Source organism: Octopus sinensis, linkage group LG23 (genome assembly GCF_006345805.1).
Source record: "Octopus sinensis linkage group LG23, ASM634580v1, whole genome shotgun sequence".
NCBI lineage: Eukaryota > Metazoa > Mollusca > Cephalopoda > Octopoda > Octopodidae > Octopus > Octopus sinensis.
In genome coordinates, this window is record NC_043019.1 from 3,345,986 (window position 1) to 3,372,139 (window position 26,154).

The window sequence follows — 26,154 nt, forward strand, 5'->3', positions numbered from 1 at the left end:
TATCCCATCTATGTTTAGCCCCTTGTGGGCAATAAGAAAATGAACATCTCAGGCCCTCGTTCACTTCTTCTTCCTTATAAAAGCCGAGTCCTGTTTTTTTTTTTTTTTTCTCTCACGCAACAAATGGAAACATAATAGTTTGGATTGCCTTTCGTCTCATCCTACAAAGAATCCAATCAATCACATTCCTAGTAATTATTGATCACCATTTTACGCTGACCTGTTTATTATGATGTCATAATGACGCTTCTTTCCTGTCAACCAAGATTTTTAACTCTTCGTGGGGACCATTCATTTGTCCTGCTCCTATATTTATTTATTAAGTTCTTGATGTTGTTTTTAATAGGAAAACGGCGCTACAAACATGCCCTCCCACACACACACACACATACCACCGCCACCACCACCACCTTGACCTTATTGATAAAGCTTCCATTTCTCATCGTCTGTTCTTCTTCATTTTACACCTATTTATCATTTTAATCTCCAGCTTTATCTTAAATGTTTATATAGCTGACTGTTTCTCTTTATCTCTCTCTTTCTCTCTCTCCCTCTTTCTCTCTCTCTCTCTCTTTTTCTCTCTCTCCCTCTTTCTCTCTCTCTCCCTCTTTCTCTCTCTCCCTCTTTCTCTCTCCCTCTCTCTCTTTCTCTCTCTCCCTCTTTCTCTCTCTCTCTCTCTCCTTGATCTCTTTTTCGTAGTAGTTCTTTATCTCTCTCTCTCTCTCTCTCTTTCTCTGTCTCCCTCTTTCTCTCTCCCTCTTTCTCTTTCTTTCTCTCTTTCCCTCTTTCTCTCTCTCTCTCTCCTTGATCTCTTTTTCATAGTAGTTCTTTATCTCTCTCTCTCTCTCTCTTTCACACACACACACACACACACACGTTCTGGCATTTCTTTCCGTACAATCGGACCTCCGTCTCCAGTTCATTGATCTCAATACGTCAATATTAGTTACTCTCTCTCTCTCTCTCTCTCACACACACACACACATACGCACACACATTCAATCCCTCAACCTTCTTCTCTCTCACACGCATATCCTCCCCCCACAGCATGCAACCTCGCCATTTGGAAATTTCTCAATTCATATCTGCACAATGTACACGTCCTCCGTCACATGTCTCTTGTGACATTACAAACACAATATTATCTCTTTCATTGTCTGCTTTACTTCTTTCATGCGTAAAAATACGTAATTTCATACTTATTTGTTACGTATACACGAGTATACCTATACATCCATACCCCCCTCACCCTCACACACACACACACACACACACATATATCATCATCATTATCTTCGTTTAACGTCCATCTTTCCTTACTGGCATGGGTTCGGTGGGCAGATTGAGTGGATCCGGCGAGTCACAACGTTACGTCAACCTGCAGTGTCTCTTCTGGCTTTGCTTCTGCTGCTGAAAGGCCTTCCCAACGCCAGCCACTATGCAGTGTGTGTACATATATATTTCTTTACTACCCACAAGGGGCTAAACACAGAGGGGACAAACAAGGACAGACAAACGGATTAAGTCGATTACATCGACCCCACTACTTAATTTATCAACCCCGAAAGAATGAAAGGCAAAGTCAACCTCGGCGGAATTTGAACTCAGAACGTAGCAACAGACGAAATACCACTAAGCATTTTGTCCAGTGTGCTAACGATTCTGCCAGTTCGCCGCCTTGCAGTGTGTGTGAGTATATGATATATATGACATCATTATCATTCAGTTATTTGAACAGTCTGGAACAAATTCTACTGTTCAAAAAAAATCTTTTACCACTGCTGATAAAGTATATAGGTTCCACTTTATGTATTGAGTACTATTTACTCGATTTGTGGACACAAACGTTCACCATTCGATGAATATACATTGTAAATATTCATGTTAGATATTACTGTAATGTCCTGGGGTCAATTTGCTCGACTAAAGGCGGTGCTCCAGCATGGACGCAGTCAAATGACTGACACAAGTAAAAGTGTAAAAGAGTATATATATATATATTTCACTTAGGCATTGTGATACTAATAACCTGGTATAAAATGCAATACAGTTGTGCTTCTGAATGAAGCATTAGCTGAGTCGGTGGCACGTAAAAAGCACCATCCGTATGTGGCACGTAAAAAACACTGACTGATCGTGGCTGTTGCCAGCCTCCCCTGGCACGTAGAAAGCACCCACTACACTCATGGAGTGGTTGGTGTTAGGAAGGGCATCCAGCTGTAGAAACACTGCTAGATCAGACTGGAGCCTGGTGCAGCCTCCATGGCTTACCAGACCCTGGTCGAACCATCCAGCCCATACTAGCATGGAAAACGGACGTTAAACGATGATGATGATGATGATATATATATATGTAGTGGTTCATGCAGGCATGGTGTGGATTCAATCCTCGATAGCCGAGTTTCACTTAACAGTTCAACTAATTTTCTCACGGAATAAACAATAGTTTTTCTGTGAGTGACAGCAGTTACATTTGCCAGATTCCTTTGCTAAGCAGAATAATGTCTTTACCACTTCTAGGCCACCAAAAGCTAGAATAGAAATAACAGACCACCAACGAAATCTATTGTTTTCAACAATATATCTTACCTTCTAACTAGTTTGGATAGTTATAAATACAAGAACTCCATAAGCCAAAGCAGTTAGTGAGGACCGAGTCTGGCTGACTGGCTGAACAAAGGGACAACTATGGTAACTCACCAAGGAAGCAGTCATTTCGTCCTAACACTCTCACTTTCATAATAATAATAACATTGAAAAATACTTTAGGAATGAGAACCCAGGTTCAAAATTTCCCCAAGACACCTGATGAAGGGTGGAGGGTATATCAGCCGAAATGTTGTGTTAACAACAAACAAGACGAGGATAAATATCCATCAAATGTAAATAATGTACATAATTCCTCATCTCTTAAATATGGAACTGGAAAACTCAGTTTGGCCTCTGCAGCCATGGTGAAGCTGGACATTGTATACAAAAGCAATTCTATTAGTTTTCCAATGAGACTCAAAGTGTACAAGTCCCTAATGATTTCGATCCTTCTGTATGATTGCGAGAGCTGGATTTTGCTGCTTGTTTGTTTGTTTGTTTATTGAGTGAAGCAGTCTTCGTCCTGTCTGTAGTGGGAGAAGTCCGAAACATGGTCCTTTGCTATTCGTAAGACCCACAGAAGAGAAAGCAGGTCAACCCCTGACACAGAAAGCATCGACGGATAGATGAATGCGCATCCAGGCTCAGCAGTTGCGTAAGAAGTCGGGGACAAGAAACAGGAAGAAAGAGTGAGCGAAAGAGTACAAGCAGGAAAAAAGTTGGAGCGAAAGAGTACAACAGGGGTCACCACCACCCCCTGCAGGATCCTCATGGAGCTTTAGGTGTTTTTGCTCAATAAACACACACAACGCCCGATCTGGGAATCGAAACTGCAATCCTCCGACCGCGAGTCCGCTGCCCTAACCACGGGGCCATTGTACCTCCACGGATTTTGTTGCTGACATGGACTGAAAATCCATGCATTTCAGCACAAGTGCTTCATAATGCTGCTACAGATCCTGTGCATAGGACACAAAATGAACAGCTTTGTCTAAATAGCAAGTCAACAGATAAACTGGCAGGCAGAGAGCTCTCCTTGCACAGTTAAAATAAAAAGACAAAAAGCTTGTCTGCTCATTGTCATGTATCCATCCCACCACTACTCTATGTCCAAAACCATCCTTTATAGGGCACAGTTGCAGAGTGGAGGTGACGGGGGGAGACTAAGAAAATCTTGGTCAGACACCGTCAAGGACTGGACAGGTCACAACCTCTGCCATGCATGACAGAGAAGAGAGACCGATGGTGACAGCTGACTGCAAAAGTGTCGAGAGTGTTAGAATGGCACTCCCAAGGACCAGCTGCACCATTAAAGAGAACTTGATGATGGTGTATGTGTGTGTATATATATATATGTATGTATATATATGATCATATCGAAGGGAAATGGAAATTAATAGAAATTTTCACTTCCCGTGGCCTAACGTGTAAAAGTTTAGTCCAAAGACTATGTATTAGTCATAAAATACAGTGTACATTTATAGACATAAGAGGAATCCACTCATGAAATTCATCACACTAGAAAGAACAGCTAGGTTCTGTAACCACAAAATTAGGGATAAAATTTGACAGGAACGAAGTGAAAAAATAAAACCATTTTACCAGGAAATTAGATGGTAAAATGTTTTTATTTTTTCATTTCGTTCCTGTCGAATTTTATCCCTAATTTTGTGGTTATGGAACCTAGCTGTTCTTTCTAGTGTGTTGAATGCCACGAGTGGATTCCTTATGTGTTTAAATGTACACTGTATTTTATGATTATATATATATATATACACACACACATACAAGCTTTGTGAGTGGATTTGGTTGACAGAAACTTAAAGAAGCCTGTTCTATATGTATGTATGTATATATATATATATATATATATATATATATATTCTAACAAAACTCTCTGACAAACGGGAATGTGAAACTCTGAGTAACAGTTTTTATGATATTTCTACTGCTTTTAATAAAGCATATTACTCTACCTCTGGTATTTGAGTACTCCTTTTTCCATCTTGTTTCACATTTATGTGCTTACTGTGGTATATATATATATATATACACACACATACACATGTTTGATTTAATTTGTGGTGGAGAATAAAGCTAAAATTACTGAGAATGCCAGACGGTGTGTATAGAACCAGTGAAAAAATGTGTGTATGTATATATATATATATAGTTAGTGGGGAAATGTGTGTACGTATGTATAACAAATGACAAACAAATGGAGATCTATATTTGCTTCAATTGTTACGTTAGAGATTTATTCAGTGTAGTCATAAGACATTACATCATATTTCACAAAACTCCAACTGCATCAGTGAGTGAGAAAAAGCGTGTGTGTGTGTGTGTGCGCATTTGTGTATGTACGTATGTATGTATGTATGTAAGTATATATGCATACACACATGCTTACATACTCTTTACTCTCTTACTTGTTTCAGTCATTTGACTGTGGCCATGCTGGAGCACCGCCTTTAGTCGAGCAAATCGACCCCAGGACTTCTTCTTTGTAAGCCTAGTACTTATTCTATCAGTCTCTTACTTGTTCGGTCATTTGACTGGGGCCATGCTGGAGCACCGCCTTTAGTCGAGCAATCGACCCCAGGACTTCTTCTTTGTAAGCTAGTACTTATTCTATCAGTCTCATTTACTTGTTTCAGTCATTTGACTGTGGCCATGCTGGAGCACCGCCTTTAGTCGAGCAAATCGACCCCAGGACTTCTTCTTTGTAAGCCTAGTAACTATTCTATCAGTCTCATTACTTGTTTCAGTCATTTGACTGTGGCCATGCTGGAGCACCGCCTTAGTCGAGCAAATCGACCCCAGGACTTCTTCTTGTAAGCTAGTACTTATTCTATCAGTCTCTTTTACTTGTTTCAGTCATTTGACTGTGGCCATGCTGGAGCACCGCCTTTAGTCGAGCAAATCGACCCCAGGACTCTTCTTTGTAAGCCTAGTACTTATTCTATCAGTCTCTTTTACTTGTTTCAGTCATTTGACTGTGGCCATGCTGGAGCACCGCCTTTAGTCGAGCAAATCGACCCCAGGACTTCTTCTTTGTAAGCCTAGTACTTATTCTATCAGTCTCTTTTACTTGTTTCAGTCATTTAACTGTGGCCATGCTGGAGCACCGCCTTTAGTCGAGCAAATCGACCCCAGGACTTCTTCTTTGTAAGCCTAGTACTTATTCTATCAGTCTCTTTTACTTGTTTCAGTCATTTGACTGTGGCCATGCTGGAGCACCGCCTTTAGTCGAGCAAATCGACCCCAGGACTTCTTCTTTGTAAGCCTAGTACTTATTCTATCAGTCTCTTTTACTTGTTTCAGTCATTTGACTGTGGCCATGCTGGAGCACCGCCTTTAGTCGCAAATCGACCCCAGGACTTCTTCTTTGTAAGCCTAGTACTTATTCTATCAGTCTCTTTACTTGTTTCAGTCATTTGACTGTGGCCATGCTGGAGCACGCCTTTAGTCGAGCAAATCGACCCCAGGACTTCTTCTTTGTAAGCCTAGTACTTATTCTATCAGTCTCTTTTACTTGTTTCAGTCATTTGACTGTGGCCATGCTGGAGCACCGCCTTTAGTCGAGCAAATCGACCCCAGGACTTCTTCTTTGTAAGCCTAGTACTTATTCTATCAGTCTCTTTTACTTGTTTCAGTCATTTGACTGTGGCCATGCTGGAGCACCGCCTTTAGTCGAGCAAATCGACCCCAGGACTTCTTCTTTGTAAGCCTAGTACTTATTCTATCAGTCTCATTTACTTGTTTCGGTCATTTGACTGTGGCCATGCTGGAGCACCGCCTTTAGTCGAGCAAATCGACCCCAGGACTTATTCTTTGTAAGCCTAGTACTTATTCTATCAGTCTCATTACTTGTTTCGGTCATTTGACTGTGGCCATGCTGGAGCACCGCCTTTAGTCGAGCAAATCGACCCCAGGACTTATTCTTTGTAAGCCTAGTAATTATTCTATCAGTCTCTTACTTGTTTCAGTCATTTGACTGTGGCCATGCTGGAGCACCATCTTTAGTCAAGCAAATCGACCCCAGGACTTCTTCTTTGTAAGCCTAGTACTTATTCTATCAGTCTCTTTTACTTGTTTCAGTCATTTGACTGTGGCCATGCTGGAGCACCACCTTTAGTCGAGCAAATCGACCCCAGGACTTCTTCTTTGTAAGCCTAGTACTTATTCTATCGGTCTTACATCCTGTATTGCATTCATGAGGTTCCATCCACACGCAACATCCGTGCTACATTCTTCCATCGGTCTTCAAACATTTTCACAGTCAGGCATTTTCTCTCTAGCCCTATTTTCCTTTTAAGGTGAAAGGTGAAGTAATTCACCAATTCAGGGCCATATACACAGTAGCTTGAACTTGCGTTATGTTCAGGTTAAGGGATGCTGTTCATATTACAGTAAGAAAATGCCTAAGGGTGTTAAATGCTTCCTCTTACATTTCCGGGTACCCCCACCGCTAATAGCAGCAGGCACTTTGAATCAGATTTACCTAATTTGTAAGAGCGTTTTTGTACAGCTGGTGCAAATTCTTGTGTGAACCATTCTGTGAGCAAGTGTTGATTCGTCCATCTGTTTTTTGAAGAATAATATGATACTAGTAAAGGTGAAACTCCTTTCAATGCTCGGGGACACTTAGATTTACCAATGACAAGAAGCTTCAGTTTGTGAGTTCCAGAAGCATTAGCACATACCATCACTGTAAGTCTCCCTTTATTTAATTTGAATCCCTTTATTTTCTGCTCCTCTGATCCAGCTAAAGTTTTTGTGGGTAATTATTTCCAATTTATACCAGATTTATCAGCATTGTAAATATTATCTGGTGTTAAAGTGGAGGCACATGGCCTAATGGTTAGAGCAACGGTTTCGGCGGTCGAGGGATCGCGGGTTCGAATCTCAAACCGGACGATGTGTGTGTTTATGAGCGAAACACTTAAGCTCCACGCGGCTCCGGCAGAAGGTAATGGCAAAACTTCTGACTCTTTCGCCACAAGTTTCTCTCACTCTTTCCTCCTGCATCTTGCAGCTCACCTGTGACGGACCGGCATCCCGTCCAGGTGGGGAGCCTATACGCCAAGAAACCGGGAAACCGGCCCTTATGAGACAGGCATGGCTCGAGAAGGAACATATTTATATATATATATATATATATATATATATATATATATATATGGTGTTAAAGCATAATCCTCAATTATCTTTTTGAATTTTTCACAATAAGTTGCCGCTGAGAGCGTATCACCTGAACATTGTTCACCTGACATTGTTAATTGGCATGTGTCATGTCTACTCTTAAAACTCCTAAACCAGCCTCAGCTGAATTTCATATCCCTTGTGCTATTCTACTCTTTCTTACGAGACTTTGCTTTAACAAGTAGCATTGGTCCCGATAGTGCTATACCTTCATTTCACTTTGATAAAACCCATTCATGTAATATTTTATCAAATTCAACTTGCTTTGGTACACGAAGGGTCCTCCTTTTAATTTGTCTTCTTTTATTCTCAGAGAGAGGAGGAGCAGCATTCAATATTTCCTCCTTGTTCTTTTGGATGTAGAACAGTGTGCTCCTTCCAATCTTATAGTTCGTTCGTTTATTGGCCACAAGGGTTAACAAAAATCAGTTAAAACATAAAGGGACAAAACACAGGACGAAAGTTACAAAGGGTTTTGTCCGTTTGAAAAAAGTCTGTGTACAAAAGCAGGATAACAACGAAATATAAGTAACAATTAAAACTCCCAATAGGGGGAGGCGCTTCGAAAGGTTACTCATGGAAAACCCATGAAAGCCACGGGAGCCTGGTCAAAAGTGGGGTCTTTCTGTATATCGCTATTTGCAATTCCTGTATCTAATTTTTCTAGAATTTGACGTTTTCAAAGTAACGTTAGCGTAACTTGTTTTCTTTTAAAAATTATATGCCATTATGATTGAGGTTACTTTACATTGTTTTCAACACAATAAGGTAGTCTGAAAAGAAGCAGAATATACAGTCAGTGGGAATTATCATTTGTTAACCTACATCAATTACACAATACCTGGATTAGTATTTCAGTACAATACCTGACTAAGACTATTTAAACTATTTCAATGCATTGAATATACAAATAAAATTTGAGTTATGAAAAAAGTCCAAGTTTAGAGGAAGTCCAAATTAGAGGAGTTCTACTCTATGTGTATATATGTGTATGTATATATATATATATATATATATATATAAAGTCAAAATGAGGGTGAAAAAATTGGATATTAATTTAATAACATCAATTTAACACCAGTGGTTTAGCGCGCTCGCTTACGTTCATGGTGTGCTAAATTTTTCTTGAGAACAATTCTTAGTGGTTGAGACTCATGCGAATCTCTTTTTAGCGTAAGGGCGTCCACATAGTGGATTCTCTCTCATATTTTTATATATATATATCACCGTGACCGACCAGGCTATCAGATGTTGCTACACATCACTGGTCACAATGCACTTTGCATTGTTTTAGCCTTCAAATGATGCCACCCCGCTGGCTAAGCGAGCAGGCCAGTATATATATATAATAATTATTTGAGGGAATATTAATCCTAACTTACAGGGAAAAAATTCAGTTATATATGTTTTTATTATTTTCTTAAGTTTTTGCAATTTACTTAATCATCGGTATTTTATTGTTATTTTAATTTTAATATTTCTATTATATGTAATTTTCTAGATGGTGTAATTTAATTGTTCATTTTGAATTGATAGAGTGTTTTTTTCTAATTTTTATATATATATGTGTATATATATGTGTGTGTGTGTATATATATATATACAGAAACACACAGCTAGTAAAATAGGAATTTAGTTTGGCAGGTTTACCATTGTACATATGTGAGTGTCATTCCCCATATCAGATCATTCAGTGGACTTCTTTTGTCAAACCATAAAAGCATATTTAACACAAACATAAAAGCATTTAATGCACTTTGCTTTTGAAAGGGTAGAGCAAGATGTGGCTGCTATTTCACATTCTGTATGACTTCAGATGCACCACCCAGTCATGCACTTCATTCAGTTCCTATGTATAAATATCACCGTGACCGACCAGGTTATCAGATGTTGCTACACATCGCTGGTCACAATGTGCTTCCCATTGTTTTAGCCTTCAAGTGACGCCACCCTGCTGGCTAAGCGAGCAGGCCAACAGAAGAAAGAGTGAGAGAAAGTTGTGGCGAAAGAATACAGCAGGGATCGCCCCCACCCGCTGCTGGATCTTGTGGAGCTTTAGCTGTTTTCGCTCAATAAATACTCACAACGCCCGGTCTGGGAATCGAAAACGCAATCCTACGACCGCGAGTCTGCTGCCCTAACCACTAGGCCATTGCGCCTCCACACACACACACACACATATATGTGGAGGTGCAATGGCCTAGTGGTTAGGGCAGCGGACTCGCGGTTGTAGGATCGCGGTTTCGATTGCCAGACCGGGCGTTGTGAGTGTTTGTTGAGCGCTACCACCCCCTGTCGGAGCCTCGTGGAGCTTTAGGTGTTTTCACTCAATAAACACTCACAATGCCCGGTCTGGGAATCGAAACAGCGATCCTACAACCACGAGTCCACTGCCCTAACCACTGGGCCATTGCGCCTCCTTTGTATAAATATGTTAATACAAATATATTCAGTGAAGGTCAGTTTGCAAGCGCTTGATTTCCGGTTCATTCCCACCTTGTAAAAATGTCTTCTACTATCACCCCAGATCAACCAATTCCTTCTGGGTGAATTTGGGAGATGGAAACTGTGTGGAACCAAAGTGAGGGTTGGCAATGAGTGCAGCAATGAATTCAGTGTGAAGTTAGGAGTTCACCTAGGATCAGTTCTCAGCCCCCTCTTGTTTATCTTTGTCCTCCAGGTCTTAACAGGGAAATTCAAGATGGCTACCCCTGGGAGCTCCTCTACATGTATGACTTTGTTCTTACAGCTGAATCACTACTTGAGCACCATACGAGCGTGATCATTGACAGAGCGGCTAACCGGCTTCTGTGCCAGTGGCATGTAAAAGGGCACCATTCAAGCCTGATCATTGCCAACGTCACCTTACTGGCACCTGTTCTGGTGGCATATGTAAAAGGATTCAAGCGAGGTCATTGCCAGTACTGCCTGACTGGCCCCCGTGCCGGTGGCATGTAAAAAGCAGCCATTACACTCTCGGAGTGGTTGGCATTAGGAAGGGCATCCAGCTGTAGAAACACTGCCAAATCAAGGCCTCGAATCTAAGGGTCTTACTGTTAATTTAACAAAAGCCAAAGTCCTAGTCAGTAGGAAAACAGGCTAATCCGAAGTCTCTTCATGGAGATGGCCTTGCTCAATATGAAGGGTGTTGGTAGAAACTCCATATGTTGTACCCAGTTCAGATTTTGGATACATAAGAGGTGTAGCAGTATCACAGGAAGGTTAACAGAGAAAATAGTCAGTGTGTAGGGCAAATGTGCAAATACAGTAAGCACTAAAAGTGCATAAGCAGTAGACTCCCTCAAATGCTTGGTGGGATCATTAGAAGTTGTAGACAGCTTCTGTTACCTAGGCAACCAAGTCAGCAGTAGAGGAGGAAGTTCTAAAAGTGTAGTTGGTAGAATAGGAACAGGTTGGTAGAATAGGCGGCAAGCTGGCGGAAACAGCGCGCCGGGCGAAATGCTTTTGTCTGCCGTTACATTCTGAGTTCAAATTTCACCGAGGTCGACTTTGCCTTTCATCCTTTCGGGGTCAATAAATAAAGTACCAGTTACGTACTGGGGTCGATGTAATCGACTTAATCCGTTTGTCTGTCCTTGTTTGTCCACTCTATGTTTAGCCCCTTGTGGGTAGTAAAGAAATATATATATATATATGTATATATTGATATGAATGTGTGTGTTTGTACATATATGTATACTCACACATACATTTATACACACGCACACACACAATATTTATATAAATATGTGTACATATGTATTTGTGTGTGTCTATGTTTTTTCCACCACCCATTTCTGCTTGTTTGCATCCCTGTAACTGAGCTATTTGCCAAATGGAGACCAATAAAATACGTTTCATTATATAAAAAAAAAACAAAGGACAATGCAGAGAGTTCATGATTTAATGAGGCTCTTGAGTTTGTTTTGATTCCACCAAGCTTTTAAGTATAGAAAGATAATTAGTGACTGTGATTAATTATGACCTAATTGTTGGTTTTTACCAGTTTCTCTTTCAACACATGTCACTGAATTCATTCTGTCACTTTCAGCTTTTGTTTTGTTAATTTTATTTATTTTATTTATTTATCTTTTTTTTTTTTACATTATGATGAGTAATGTAAAGCCAAAGTTTAAATAACAAAAAATAAACAAAAAACAAAACAAAAAGAAATATGTTTAATGACTGGAAATAGGCGCAGGCATGGCTGTGTGGTAAGGAGCTTGCTTCCCAACCACATGGTTCTGGGTTCAGTCCCTCTGCATGGCACCCATGGACAAGTGTCTTCTATTGTAGCATCAGGCCAACCAAAGCCTTTGGAATGCATTTGGTAGACTGAAAGTGAAAGAAGTGTATGTGTGTAATATATATATATATATATATATATATATAAAATTATAAATTAGGGTATCTAGGAGATACTACCATGCTGAAAATAGCATCCATGAACCGACTCTAAAACCACCATAAGTTTTCATATAGCAACATGGAGAAAAGACAAAGAGGCAAGATGAAACTAGTAAAAAATTACTGGATAATTCCAGATCCCGGATTTCTGGCTTTGCATGTAGAAATGCTTTGCCTCGTCAGTAGAATACACTCAGAAAGAAACATAAATACATATATATATGTGGTGCTATTAAGTTAGACATGGCCTGGGCCAATAATGGCCGAAACCTATCAAAGTATCAAAGTATATATATATATATAAAACACAACATACGAATACTTACATATACAAACGTATACATACATATATATAATATACATATATATATATATATATATATATATATATATATATATATATATATATATTGTTATATTTCGGAATGGTCATTTTGCCAGTTTAGCCAATATATATATATATATATATATATACACGAATGTATACATACATATATGTAAATTTATATAAATAAATTAATGGAGTTGAACAAAGATGTTATTAAAATTCTTTTATTGAATTTTCCATGTTAACGGTAAACAAAGGATAATTCATTCATCCATTTAAATATAAATTTATATATATATATATATATATCTGTGTGTGTGTGTGTCTTTGTGTATGTTTGTTCCCTGCCACTGCTTGACAACAGGTGTTGGTGTGTTTACATCCCTATAACTTAGCTGTTTGGCAAAAGGGACTAATAGAATAAGTACCAGTCTTAAAAAAAAATAAACACTACGGTTGATTTGTTTGACTAAAAATTCTTCAAAGTGGTGCCCCAGTATGGCCCCAGTCTTACGACTGAAACAAGTAATGGGAATATGTATATGTGTATATATATATATGGGGGGTAGGGGCAGTGTCTGTGTTTGTCCACTACCACCGCTTGACAACTGGTGTTAATGTATTTACGTTCCCATAACTTAGTGATTCGGCAAAAGAGACTGATAGAATAAGCACTAGGGTTTCTAAAGAAGAAGTCCTGGGGGTCATCTTGTTTGACTAAGTCCCTTAAAGGTAGGGCCCCAGCATGGCTGCGGTCAAAAGGCTGAAGCCTTGTGGCTGGGAAGCAAGCTTCTTCTGCACATAGCCATTATTCTTTGCATCATTTTTATACTTCCTTTTTTTTGGGCAAGGCTTGTTGACCCCAGTATTCTGTAGCTGGGAATGAAAGATTCCTCGTGAACATGTCGTAAGTCTGCATACAAAGGTTCCAGTAGGAGAATGGGGCTTGTGGGGCTGGAGCGTAACCCATCTCTCTGCTTCATTTCACATTTGTATTTCATCCTTGTTGTATCTCATTCAATTTCATTCGATTTCATTATATTTTGTAAAATTCTAAAAGTCATATAATCATTGTGTGTCTGACCCCTAATCAGGCTGTATTGTCCCCCTTCTATGTTTGGGCCCTTGTGGCTAATAAAGAAATTGGATGTCCATTCTGTTGCCATCCTTCACTTGTTTCCAAGTAAGATGCTATTTTCTTGTTTCCAAATGACAAACTTCTTTAATGGCCAGAAAATATTTTCTCCACGTGTAAACAACAACAACAACAACACCGTCTGAAGCTCATTAACAGTAACAAAATACAAACATGAAGGCACAAACACACATACATGCACACGTGCATGCATGCGCACACATGCACAAACATGTAGTAGGCTTCCTTACAATTTCCATCTCCCAGTTTCTGTCATAAAAGACATTCTAAGAGTGCTGTGTGGCAGGATTGAACCAGAAACTGAATTTACAAATTGGTCTTCTTAACCACTTAAGCATATCTATTGCACCACATTTCCTTAACCCTTTAGTGTTCATATTACTCTCTCAAATGTTGTGTTTATTATATCACTTTATTCTATACTAGCACTATGACCCAGCAACGCCGGGTCATAGTGCTAGTGCATGCATATACAGCTGCATGCGTGGGCACATACACGCGAGTACTGTCCAAATCTCCGACCAATCACATACAGCTAGCTGGCATTCAATTGGCGTATCAAGTTTTGGGCATTTTGATTGGGTTTTGGATAGAAAATTCACAAAAAAGTCACTTCTATTGATTTTTTAATGGCTTTGCAGGGTGACTGGGGAAATGTAAAGATGTGCACGACCACCCTTGGACGGTTTTTAATGACCATAGAAAGTGCGAGCACTCTAACTGAAAAATTGTGGATTTGTATAAAGGACATGCACACACACACACACCCAGACATTTTGCCGTTTATATATAGAGAGATTACTCATGCATTATCTTGCAGCTTCGAGATTTCAATGATGTGATTGTTTATTCTTAAAATGGAGATTGTAGGGTAGGTGTGAGAAGCTAGATTTAGCCACTTTGATCATAAAACAGGTTGAATATTTGGGCCAGATATGGCCAGTTTAAATGCTATAAGGTTAAGTGACATATCTTACTAAACATTGTTATATTTCGGAATGGTCATTTTGCCAGTTTAGCCAATAAAAACACACGCACTATATATTTGGTGTTACTTTGCTTCAGTGTTATTTATTTTTTACATTAATCTTAATCTTATTTCGGCCAGAGTTCTTTCGTCACACTCCTGTGACCGCATCAGTGGTCCTTTGTTTTTTGTTTTCTTCTTTCTTGTTTGTGTCTCTCCTTACTAACCGTCAGCCAGCCATTTTGTATTTCTATTGGCTAAACTGGCAAAATGACCATTCCGAAATATAACAATATCTGTTTCAACACACGACTTCACATAAAAAATCTTGCACAACAGGAATGCAATAGGCGCAGGAGTGGCTGTGTGGTAAGTAGCTTGCTAACCAACCACATGGTTGCGGGCTCAGGCCCACTGCGTGGCATCTTGGGCAAGTGTCTTCTGCTATAGCCCTGGGCCGACCAATGCCTTGTGAGTGGATTTGGTAGACGGAAACTGAAAGAAGCCTGTCGTATATATGTATATATATATATATATATGTATGTATGTTTGTGTGTCTGTGTTTGTCCCTCTAGCATTGCTTGACAACCGATGCTGGTGTGTTTACGTCCCCCGTCACTTAGTGGTTCGGCAAAAGAGACCGATAGAATAAGTACTGGGCTTACAAAAGAATAAGTCCCGGGGTCGATTTGCTCGACTAAAAGGCGGTGCTCCAGCATGGCCACAGTCAAATGACTGAAACAAGTAAAAGAGTAAAAGAGAGTAGAGAGTATATATATATATGTATGTGTGTGTTTGTGTGTCTGTGTTTGTCCCCCTAGCGTTGCTTGACAACCGATGCTGGTGTGTTGATAGAATAAGTACTGGGCTTACAAAGAATAAGTCCCGGGGTCGATTTGCTCGACTAAAAGGCGGTGCTCCTGCATGGCCACAGTCAAATGACTGAAACAACTAAACGAGAGTAACAAATATATAAACGTACTTACTAAACATTTTTCTTTCTTTTTTACTATTCCAGCCAGGGGCATCAACAATGAACTTCATTGACAAAACTCCGGAAAGTGCCAGCGAGCAGAAATATTCCATCCAGAAACTATCACTATATATCGACAAATTTTTGAAGGTGCTAGAAATCGATTTAGGAAGGTTGCATCAACATCGACGCAATATAGAAAAGGTATTGGTTTTTCAAGTTCTATGTTTCACAAGGCTTTTAGTTATTCTCTCTCTCTCTCCCTCGCTGTCAAATGGCTTGTGCCTCCATTTGAGTTTATGTTATGTTCTTATTTGAGTATAGAGTATCATCATCATCGTCGTTGTCGTTTAACGTCCGCTTTCCATGCTAGCATGGGTTGGACGGTTTGACTGTGGGCTGGCGAACCAGATGGCTGCACCATCTATTCACAAGGCTTTGGTTGACCTGAGGCTATAGTAGAAGACACTTACCAAGGTGCCGCGCAGTGGGACTGAACCCGGAACCATATGGTTGGGAAGGAAGCTTCTTACCACACAGCCATATACGACAAGCTTGTTTTTGTATCCTTGTACCAAATCCACTCTCAAGTGACTGGTTGGCCCGATCATATAGTAGAAGACACTTACCCAAGGTGCTGCGCAGTGGGACTGAACCTGAAACCATTTGGTTGGGAAGCAAACTTCTTACCACACAGCCATATATCACAGGCTTGTTTTTGTATCCTTGTACCAAATCCACTTTCAAGTGCCTGGTTGGCCTGAGGGTATAGTAGAAGACACTTGCCTAAGGTGCCACGTAGTGGTACTGAACCCGGAACCATATGGTTGGCAAGCAAGCTTCTTACCACACAGCCATATATCACAGGCTTGTTTTTGTATCCTTGTACCAAATCCACTCTCAAGTGACTGGTTGGCCCGAGCGTATAGTAGAAGACACTTACCCAAGGTGCCACGCAGTGGGACTGAACCCGGAACCATATGGTTTGGAAGGAAGCTTCTTACCACACAGCCATATATCACAGGCTTGTTTTTGTATCCTTGTGCCAAATCCACTCTCAAGTGACTGGTTGGCCCCGAGTGTATAGTAGAAGACACTTACCCAAGGTGCCACGCAGTGGGACTGAACCTGGAACCTTTTGGTTGGGAAGGAAGCTTCTTACCTTACAGCCATATACGACAGGCTTGTTTTTGTATCCTTGTACCAAATCCACTCTCAAGTGCCTGGTTGGCCCGAGCGTATAGTAGAAGACACTTACCCAAGGTGCCGCGCAGTGAGACTGAACCCGGAACCATTTGGTTGGGAAGGAAGCTTCTTACCACGCATCCATATATGACAGGCTTGTTTTTGTATCCTTGTACCAAGTCCACTCTCAAGTGACTGGTTGGCCCGAGTGTACAGTAGAAGACACTTACCCAAGGTGCCACGCAGTGGGACTGAACCCGGAACCATTTGGTTGGGAAGCAAGCTTCTTACCACACAGCCATATATGACAGGCTTGTTTTTGTATCCTTGTACCAAATCCACTCTCAAGTGACTGGTTGGCCCAAGGCTATAGTAGAAGAGACTTGCCCAAGGCGCCACGCAGTGGGACTGAACCGGGAACCATATGGTTTGGAAGGAAGCTTCTTACCACACAGCTACTCCTTTCTCATTCACATTTTTACTACAGTCATTGAAACACTGATCTCACATGTTTGGACTCACCTGCATATAGGATGGGCTTTGTCCTTTCCTGTCACAAACTGAAAGTAAAAAATAGAAACTGTAGCAAGGTGAGTTTTGCGTTTTGCTCGTTAAACAATATCTATAGTTATAACTTACTCGTGACCACCGTATTGCTCAATTGTCCTACATTTTACCAGTCTTGAGTTTAACCACACAGTCATGCCTGTGTAAACCTTATGAATGCAAGTTATTTAAATGCCAGCCAGTTGAATACCAAGAGCTTGAGGGATGTAAACTGGACGATTTTTTTCCATACATTTTCAATAGCAACTAATGTAAAACATTAATAATCATTATCATCATCGTTTAACGTCCGTTCTCCATGCTAGCATGGGTTGGACGGTTCGACCGGGGATCTGGGAAGCCAGAAGGCTGCGCCAGGCTCCAGTCTTATCTGGCAATATTTCTACAGCTGGATGTTCTTCCTAACGCCAACCACTCCGTGAGTGTAGTGGGTGCTTTTAATAATAATAATAATAATAATAATAATGATAATAATAATCATCATCATCATCATCATTGTTTAATGTCCGCTTTCCATGCTAGCATGGGTTGGACGATTTGACTGAGGGCTGGAGAACCAGATGGCTGCACCAGGCTCCAATCTTGATTTGGCAGGGTTTCTACAGCTGGATGCCCTTCCTAACGCCAACCACAAAAAGTGGGTGCTTTTTACGTGCCACCGGCCCGGGGGTCCAGTCAGGTAGTACTGGCAATGACCTTGCTCGAATCTTTTTACACATGCCACCAGCACAGGTACCAGTAAGGCGACGTTGGTAACGATCACGCTCGAATGGTGCCCTTTTACTTGCCACAGGCACGGAGCCAGTTGGCTGCTCTGGCAACGACCACGCTCGGATGGTGCTCTTGGCACCCTACTAGCATGGGCACAAGTCCCAGTAAGGCAATGCTGGTAGCGATCACACCCGAATGGTGCCTTTTATGTGCCACTGGCAATAATAATAATAATAATAATAATAATCCACATCATCGTTTAATGTCTGCTTTCCATGCTAGCATGGGTTGGATGATTTGACTGAAGTCTGGCGAACCAAATGCCTGCACCAGACTCCAATATGATATGGCCAAGTTTCTACAGCTGGAGCAGTGGGGGACTAGTTGATTTCATTGACCCCCAGTATTTCACTGGTATGGTACTTAATTTAGCAACCCCTGAAAGGGGAAAAAAAAGGAGTAGTCAACGTCATCAGAATTTGAAATCAGAACATAAAGAGAGAGGAATAATAATGATTTCATTCATTTTTTTTTCTATTTTTAACTACCCACAAGGGGCTAAACACAGAGGAGACAAACAAGGACAGACAAACGGATTAAGTCGATTACATCGTTCCCCAGTGCGTAACTGGTACTTATTTTATCGACCCCGAAAGGATGAAAGACAAAGCCGACCTCAGCGGAATTTGAACCCAGAATGTAACCGCAGACGAAATACCTATTTCTTTACTACCCACAAGGGGCTAAACACAGAGGAAGACAAACAAGGACAGACAAATGGATTAAGTCGATTACATCAACCCCAGTGCATAACTGGTACTTAATTTATCGACCCCGAAAGGATGAAAGGCAAAATCGACCTTGGCAGAATTTGAACTCAGAACGTAGCGGGAGATGAAATACCGCAAAGCATTTCGCCCGGTGTGCTAACGTTTCTGCCAGCTTGCCTCCGAATGATTTCATTCATTTGCCACTAGGGTGAAGGATGAGGGGTACAATACAAAGACAGATAAAAAGTGTTGGGGTTTACATATAATGAAATGATAAAATAATTAAATAAGGAACAGAAAAAAATGTAAGTATACATGGTATGACAATATGTCAAGGACAACAAATTGACAAGTTATTGACAGGCATAGATTCCATGAGCAATGTTTTATTTCTTTTTGTTTTTTTGATAACTTAACCAGCCGAGGAATGACGGCAGACATAGACCTTGACAGGCCCCCCCAAAGATTGTTGGGAGGGAGTTGTCCTCTGTCCAGGGCCTGGGCCTCAATGCTTGCTACAGTGAGAACCCAGTTAGATATACAGGGTGGCCCAAAAGTAGGTTTACAGTTACTGAACTACCTCTTTCACATTCATATATTAACAGTTTAGATCTTAATTATAAGAATAATATGAACAATTATTCTATGCTAATTTAGTTAATTTTGTCAAGCTCCCTTTTCAGTTTGTAAGATAGAAATTTAAATGTAATAAAATGTTTCAAAAGAAATTTAAAGTGCCAAAGGCGGCAAGCTGGCAGAAGCGTTAGCACACCAGGCGAAATGCCTTTTGTAGAAAGGTTTATTATTATTATTATTCAATAGTTTTCTTTTTATTGGGTGCTTTCACTTCACTACCGAGCGCAGCTCTGTGTGCCTTGGATATGTGCTGTGGTTTGCTGTGATGCTCTGATGGTTACTGTATTGAAAGTGTTTTGCGTAGGATGTGCGCAGTGCCCAGTAGTGCAATTTTCTGTATGTTATATATATATTTGTAAGTCCTGGTGTTTTTGTCATGTATTTGTCTGAAAATTTTTTATCATGCCTAATGCGCCTACTATGATAGGAATTGTTTCTGTTTTTAGATTCCACATTCGAGTGATCTCTGTTTTCAGGTCTTTGTAGTTTGAAAGTTTCTCCATTTCTTTTAGAGACATGTTATCATCTGCTGGTATTGATACATCAATTAGAAAGCATTTTTTTTCTTCATGATCTCTGACAACTATATCTGGTCTGTTGGCCTTAATTTCTCTATCTGTGTGTATTGGCATATCCCAGAGTATGGTTGCTTTCTCGTTTTTTGTTACCTTTTCTGGTGTGTGCCTATACCATCTTTTTTCTGTTGTTATTCCATAATGTTGGCATAGCTTCCAGTGTATGTAGGTCCCAACTGTGAATATATAGGACTGGGCAGCCAGAGATGATTTATTGTTTCTTGTCCATCTCCACATATTCTGCAGTTACTTGTTATATTTCTTTTCATTACATGTTTTTGGTAATTTCTGGTGGGGAGGCTTTGGTCTTGTGCTGCAATTAAAAATCCTTCTGTCTCTGCTTTGAGTCCTGAGCTTCTCAACCACTGCAGGGATTTTTCTTTGTCTATTTCTATTGCGTTTAGTTTAGTCCAGTACTTGCCATGAAGGGGCTTTTCTTGCCATCGTTTTATCATGGTCCATTGCTGTTCTAGTTTTAGTTTTGATTTCATTTGCTTTATAGCTTTTGTTGTGTTTTCTTCTTCTTCTTCTTCTTCATATTTGTTAGGTGGTATGATTTCTTGTTTGTATTTGTCAGCTTCCTTAAATACTGAGAACAATTTTTTGTTTTGCTCATGTTTTGCCGCTATTTGTATAAGATTTCATTCCTTCTGAAGTAGGTATTTTTGAAGTAGGTATTTTTGAAGTAGGTATTATTATTATTATTATTATTATTATTATTGTTATCTTCTTCTTTCTCTTCAGTATTCTCGGCTGGATGATCTCTACAGTTTGAACAAAGAACAAGTAAATGCAGGTCGTACAGTTCAACAGATTAAAGCAAACATTAAAGAATTGGAGAAAGCCCGGAGTAGGATAATTGATGAAGACTTATCAAAGTTTGATGCTAAACTGAAGCATGTGAAAGAAAAGGCACTGACTGCCATAACAGAATATATAGATGATGGCCGGTCAGCTGAGGAAGAAGAATCTGATGGTCAGTATATGTGTGTGTGTGTGTATCCATATATTACTCTTTACTCTTTTATTTGTTTCAATCATTTGACTGCGGCCATGCAGGAGCACCGCCTTTAGTCGAGCAAATCGACCCCGGGACTTATTCTTTGTAAGCCCAGTACTTATTCTATCGGTCTCTTTTGCCGAACCGCTAAGTTACGGGGACGTAAACACACCAGCATCGGTTGTCAAGCAATGCTAGAGGGACAAACACAGACACACAAACATATACATACACATATACATGTCCCCGTCACTTAGCAGTTCGGCAAAAGAGACCAATAGAATAAGTACTAGGCTTACAAAGAATACGTCCCGGGGTCGGTTTGCTCGACTAAAGGCAGTGCTCCAGCATGGCCGCAGTCAAATGACTGAAACAAGTGAAAGAGTAGTAAAGAGACAGTAAATTTAATTATTCCACATTTTCTTAATATATTTCTCTTCATTTGTAACTTTACATTTTTTTGGCATCTTTTCTAGACATTCAGAAATTATTTGAAACGAAAATGTATTTTGTAACTTGTTAAACACACACACACACACACAGACTGAGACACCCTCGTGAATCTTTGGGGGTTATTTTTCTGATTTTTTGTCATGTTTTCTTAGAACCTCTTCTACCCTGTTCCACCTTCTTCCAATATTCTCTTCTCATCTCCTTCTTGTTCTTCTCCTTCTTCTCTCCTCCTCCTCCTCAGCTGAAGTCTGTGATAGCATTTTGACTTCTAACCTCATGCAACAGCGACGCCGGAGTAATGAAACGGATTACATGTCAGAAGAATTTGTACCCCACAGTTTACCTGTGGAACTTGAACGGGGAAGCCATATATCTCAACTGCAGGTTTACAATGTTCCACAGGATTCTCAGGCAGCGGAATCGTGGCAGAACTTAAAAGAAGTAAGTCTTCGGCTACAACACTCTACTTATTGTTTCTGCGTTTATTCTATCACACTGAACATGTTCACAGCTTCAGTCACTAGATATGTTCACATTCTCATTCATTGAACATGTTCACAACCCCAATCACTGAACATGTTCTCATAGATGGGACATATTCACAACCTTCACTGAGTACATTCACAGCTTCATTTATTGACCATTGTTCACAGCTACATAAACCAGGTATATTTACAACCTCATGGATGACGTATGTTTACTGATTCATTCACTGAACATTTTCATGGCAGCATATATAAGACATGTTCACAGCCTCATCCAGTGCACATAGCTTCATAACCTTGATATTTTCTCTGCCTCATTTACTAAACATGTTCATAGTTGCATAGAGTGAATATCTTCACGACCTTTTACATGGAACATGTTCATAACCTCACTCACTAAACATGTTCACAGCTTCAGTCAATAGATATGTTCACATTCTCATTCATTGAACATGTTCACAACCCCAGTCACTGAACATGTTCACAGCTTCATTCTCTGGATATGTTCACTGTATTGACTGAACGTGTTCACAACCTCACTCACTGAGCATATTCACAGCTTCATTCACTGAATATGTTCACAGACTCATAGACTGGGCATGTTCATCTCATCCACTGAACACATTCATTGTCTCACAGAGAAGCCATGTTCACAGCCTCATCCACTGAGTTTCGTAGAATGAACAGGTTCACAACCTCATAAAGTGAACATTGAACGAACTAAATAAACCTGTTCCACTCATTTGTTCCCATCTTTATTTTATCTGTTTTTGCCGATTAAAATTAAATCAAATAAGTCTCATTACAAATCTTTCTTTTTTTGCTTTTTTGATCCCGTTCTCAATTCATTGAGACCCTCACTTTCACTCCACACCATTTTCAACCCAGTTTCACTTCTCTCCAAACCTAGTAACATGCCTGAGTCAAACATATAATCCATTATATACCATGCCACAGTTTGCTCAGCTGATAAACAGATTTTATGCCCATTCCACAGCTCATTCAATAGTGATGTGAAAAACAGACAAATACTTCCTCACCTTGTAATAAGTATATTACACTTTGTAGAAATTTCATTTCTGTTTATAACTATTTATGTTTCAGCATTTAACAGTTACTTTCAATTTTCAAGTATTACATTGCAATGTATAAGAAACTCATATCAATTTTGAACAACTACAGGGTGTCCACAAAGTCTGGGTACACATACTTTAAGACATTATTAGTTCTTATATTTAATTGTTTATGTTATGATTTTATTTACTCCATGTACCCACATGGGGATTAACAATACTTTAAGAAATTATTATTTCTTATATTTAATTATGTTATGATTTTATTTACCCCTTGTACCCAGACTTTGTGGACACCCTGTACATTTCAATTTGTAACAATTGCATATGCTCTGAAAGTTGTACCATGTAACAAATAGATTTTTACTTTGTATTAATTACATTTTATCATGTAGTAATTACATTTTACTTTACACATTTCTTACTTTTTTTTTCATATTTTATCTTGTTTTTCCTTTTGTATTTTTCAGAATTTAGTTGATCTTAACCAAATGGTGCATGATTTTTCATCCTTAGTAGAGGTATGTCATAACTATATTTATCATAAATACAGGCACATCATAAACTTAACTATCTTAATTAAAAGTTTACCACAGTTATATATTTTGTAACAATATCTATTTTCTGTAGAGACATATCATAATTTTACTTACCTTTAGTTGAGTTATATCACAACTTTATACACTTATCTATCATTAATAATACCAACCACATGGTTCCGGGTTCAGTCCCATTGCGTGGCACCTTGGGCAAGTGTCTTCTACTATAGCCTCGGACCGACCAAAGCCTTGTGAGTGGAATTGGTAGACGGAAACTGAAAGAAGCCTGTTGTATATATGTATATATATATGTGTGTGTGGGTGTGTGTTTGTGTGTCTGTGTTTGTCCCCACCCCACCCCAACATCGCTTGACAAATGATGGTGGTGTGTTTACGTCTCTGTAACTTAGCGGTTCGGCAAAAGAGACTGATAGAATAAGTACTAGGCTTACAAAGGATAAGTCCTGGGGTTGATTTGCTCAACTAAAGGTGGTGCTCCAGCATGGCTACAGTCAAATGACTGAAACAAGTAAAAGAGTAATAGAAGCACATCATAGCCTTAACTACCTTTAGTAGAAATATGTTACAGTTATAATTATTCTTAAGTTGAGACATATCACAATTATATCTATCTTTAGTAAAAGTTTGTTACCACTCTATCTTTAATAAAAATGTTATTGCTCTATAGTAAAGGTATCTTACAACTATATATTTCAGAATCATATCTATCTTTTGTTGAGACATCATAATTTTACCAATCTGTAGTAGAAGTGTATCACAACTTTAAACATTATATATATACTAGCACTATAGTGCTAGTGCATGCATATACAGCTGCATGCGTGCGCATATACACGCGAGTACTGTCCAAATCTCCAACCAATCACGTACAGCTAGCTGGCATTCAATTGGCGTATCAAGTTTCAGGCATTTTGATTGGGTTTTGGATAGAAAATTCACAAAATAGTCACTTCTATTGATTTCTTTAATGGCTTTGCGGGGTGACTGGGAAAATGTAAAGATATGCACGACCACACTTGGACGGTTTTGAATGACCATAGAAAGTGCGAGCCCTCTAAGTGAAAAATTGTGGATTTGTATAAAGGACACACACACACACAAACTTTTTGCCATTTATATATATATGTCAAATTCTATCTCAGTTTTAGTAAAGACAGGTTACAAATTTATGTCTTAATGTGTTCAGTAGAGATATATCACAAGTGTACTTTTAAAGCTTTAGAAGAGATAGACATGACTGTGTACTTGAGAAGTTCACTTCCCAACAGCATGGTCCTGGGTTCAGTCCTACAGTATGGCACATTGGGCAAGTGTCTTCTACTTTGACCCTGGGCCAACCAATGCTTTGTGAGTGGATTTGATGGATGGAAACTGTGTTTGTGTTTGTGTGTGACCAAGGGGAAATATTACCTCATAGGCGCTGGCATAGGCGCTCCGCATATGACACCAGTACGGGTGCTCTTTATGAGGCACCAGAACAGGTGCTCTTTGTGTGGTATTAGAATGGGTGCTCTGTATGTGACACCGGCACAGTTGCTCTTTATGTGGGACTGGCACGAGTGTCACTTACATGGTGTCGGCACAGGTGTTTTGTATGTGGTGTTGGCACAGGTGCTTTTTACGTGGCATCAGCAGTGGCATTAAATGAACATTAAAACGATAATGATGACGACCCTGTCCAGGTCACCAAGCAGTTTACCGGTGTCATTATCTACACAGTTCTACTATTATTGTACTCTGTGTGGGCGTGATGGAGGAAGTCCCACTCATATAATTGTGATGGTGGTGGGAGAGTGGCTGGTTTCAGAGCTGATCCGCAGCTTAGTAAAGTGTTGCAGCAAAGGTAAAATTTACAAAATTTAGGGCAGAATCGTTAGCACGCTGGGTGAAATGCTTAGCAGTATTTCGTCTGCCGCTACGTTCTGAGTTCAAATTCCACCGAGGTCGACTTTGCCTTTCATCCTTTCGGGGTCGATTAAATAAGTACCAGTTATGCACTGGGGTTGATATAATTGACTTAATCCGTTTGTCCTCTCTGTGTTTAGCCCCTTGTGGGTAGTAAAGAAATAGGTATTTCGTATGCCACTACGTTCTAAGTTCAAATTCCGCCGAGGTCGACCTTGCCTTTCATCCTTTCGGGGTCGATTAAATAAGTACCAGTTACGTACTGGGGTCGATATAATCGACTTAATCCCTTTGTCTGTCATTGTTTGTCCTCTCTGTGTTTAGCCCCTTGTGGGTAGTAAAGAAATAAGAATCGTTTGGACGCCGTACAAAATGTTTAGCAGCATTTCGTCTGCCATTACGTTCTGAGTTCAAATTCCGCCGAGGTCGACTTTGCCTTTCATCCTTTCGGGGTCGATTAAATAAGTACCAGTTACGCACTGGGGTCAATATAATCGACTTAATCCCTTTGACTGTCCTTGTTTGTCTTCTCTGTGTTTAGCCCCTTACGGGTAGTAAAGAAACAGGTAAAATTTACAAAAGACAGGTCACAGCATATCAGTAGGTTTG

The 26,154-nt window shown here is 39.8% G+C and overlaps 1 protein-coding gene across 4 annotated transcripts in view; it reads left to right on the top strand.

Moving 5' to 3' along the window:
• The window catches only part of LOC115223513 (syntaxin-17), a 47,804-nt gene that overhangs the window by 3,978 nt on the left and 17,672 nt on the right, over window positions 1-26,154 (top strand). For 3 of the 4 annotated variants that reach the window (XR_005003568.1, XR_005003570.1, XM_029794137.2), the window contains exons 2-5: window positions 15,671-15,829; window positions 20,814-21,045; window positions 21,764-21,963; window positions 23,551-23,601. Coding sequence is in view for 1 of the 4 variants with exons in the window: in XM_029794137.2 (XP_029649997.1) it covers window positions 15,686-15,829; window positions 20,814-21,045; window positions 21,764-21,963; window positions 23,551-23,601 (627 nt within the window). In the remaining 3 variants the exon portion in view is untranslated. Of the gene's footprint in view, window positions 1-14,885; window positions 14,889-15,670; window positions 15,830-20,813; window positions 21,046-21,763; window positions 21,964-23,550; window positions 23,602-26,154 lie in introns of all 4 variants that reach the window. The other variant, XR_005003569.1, reaches the window with a different exon arrangement.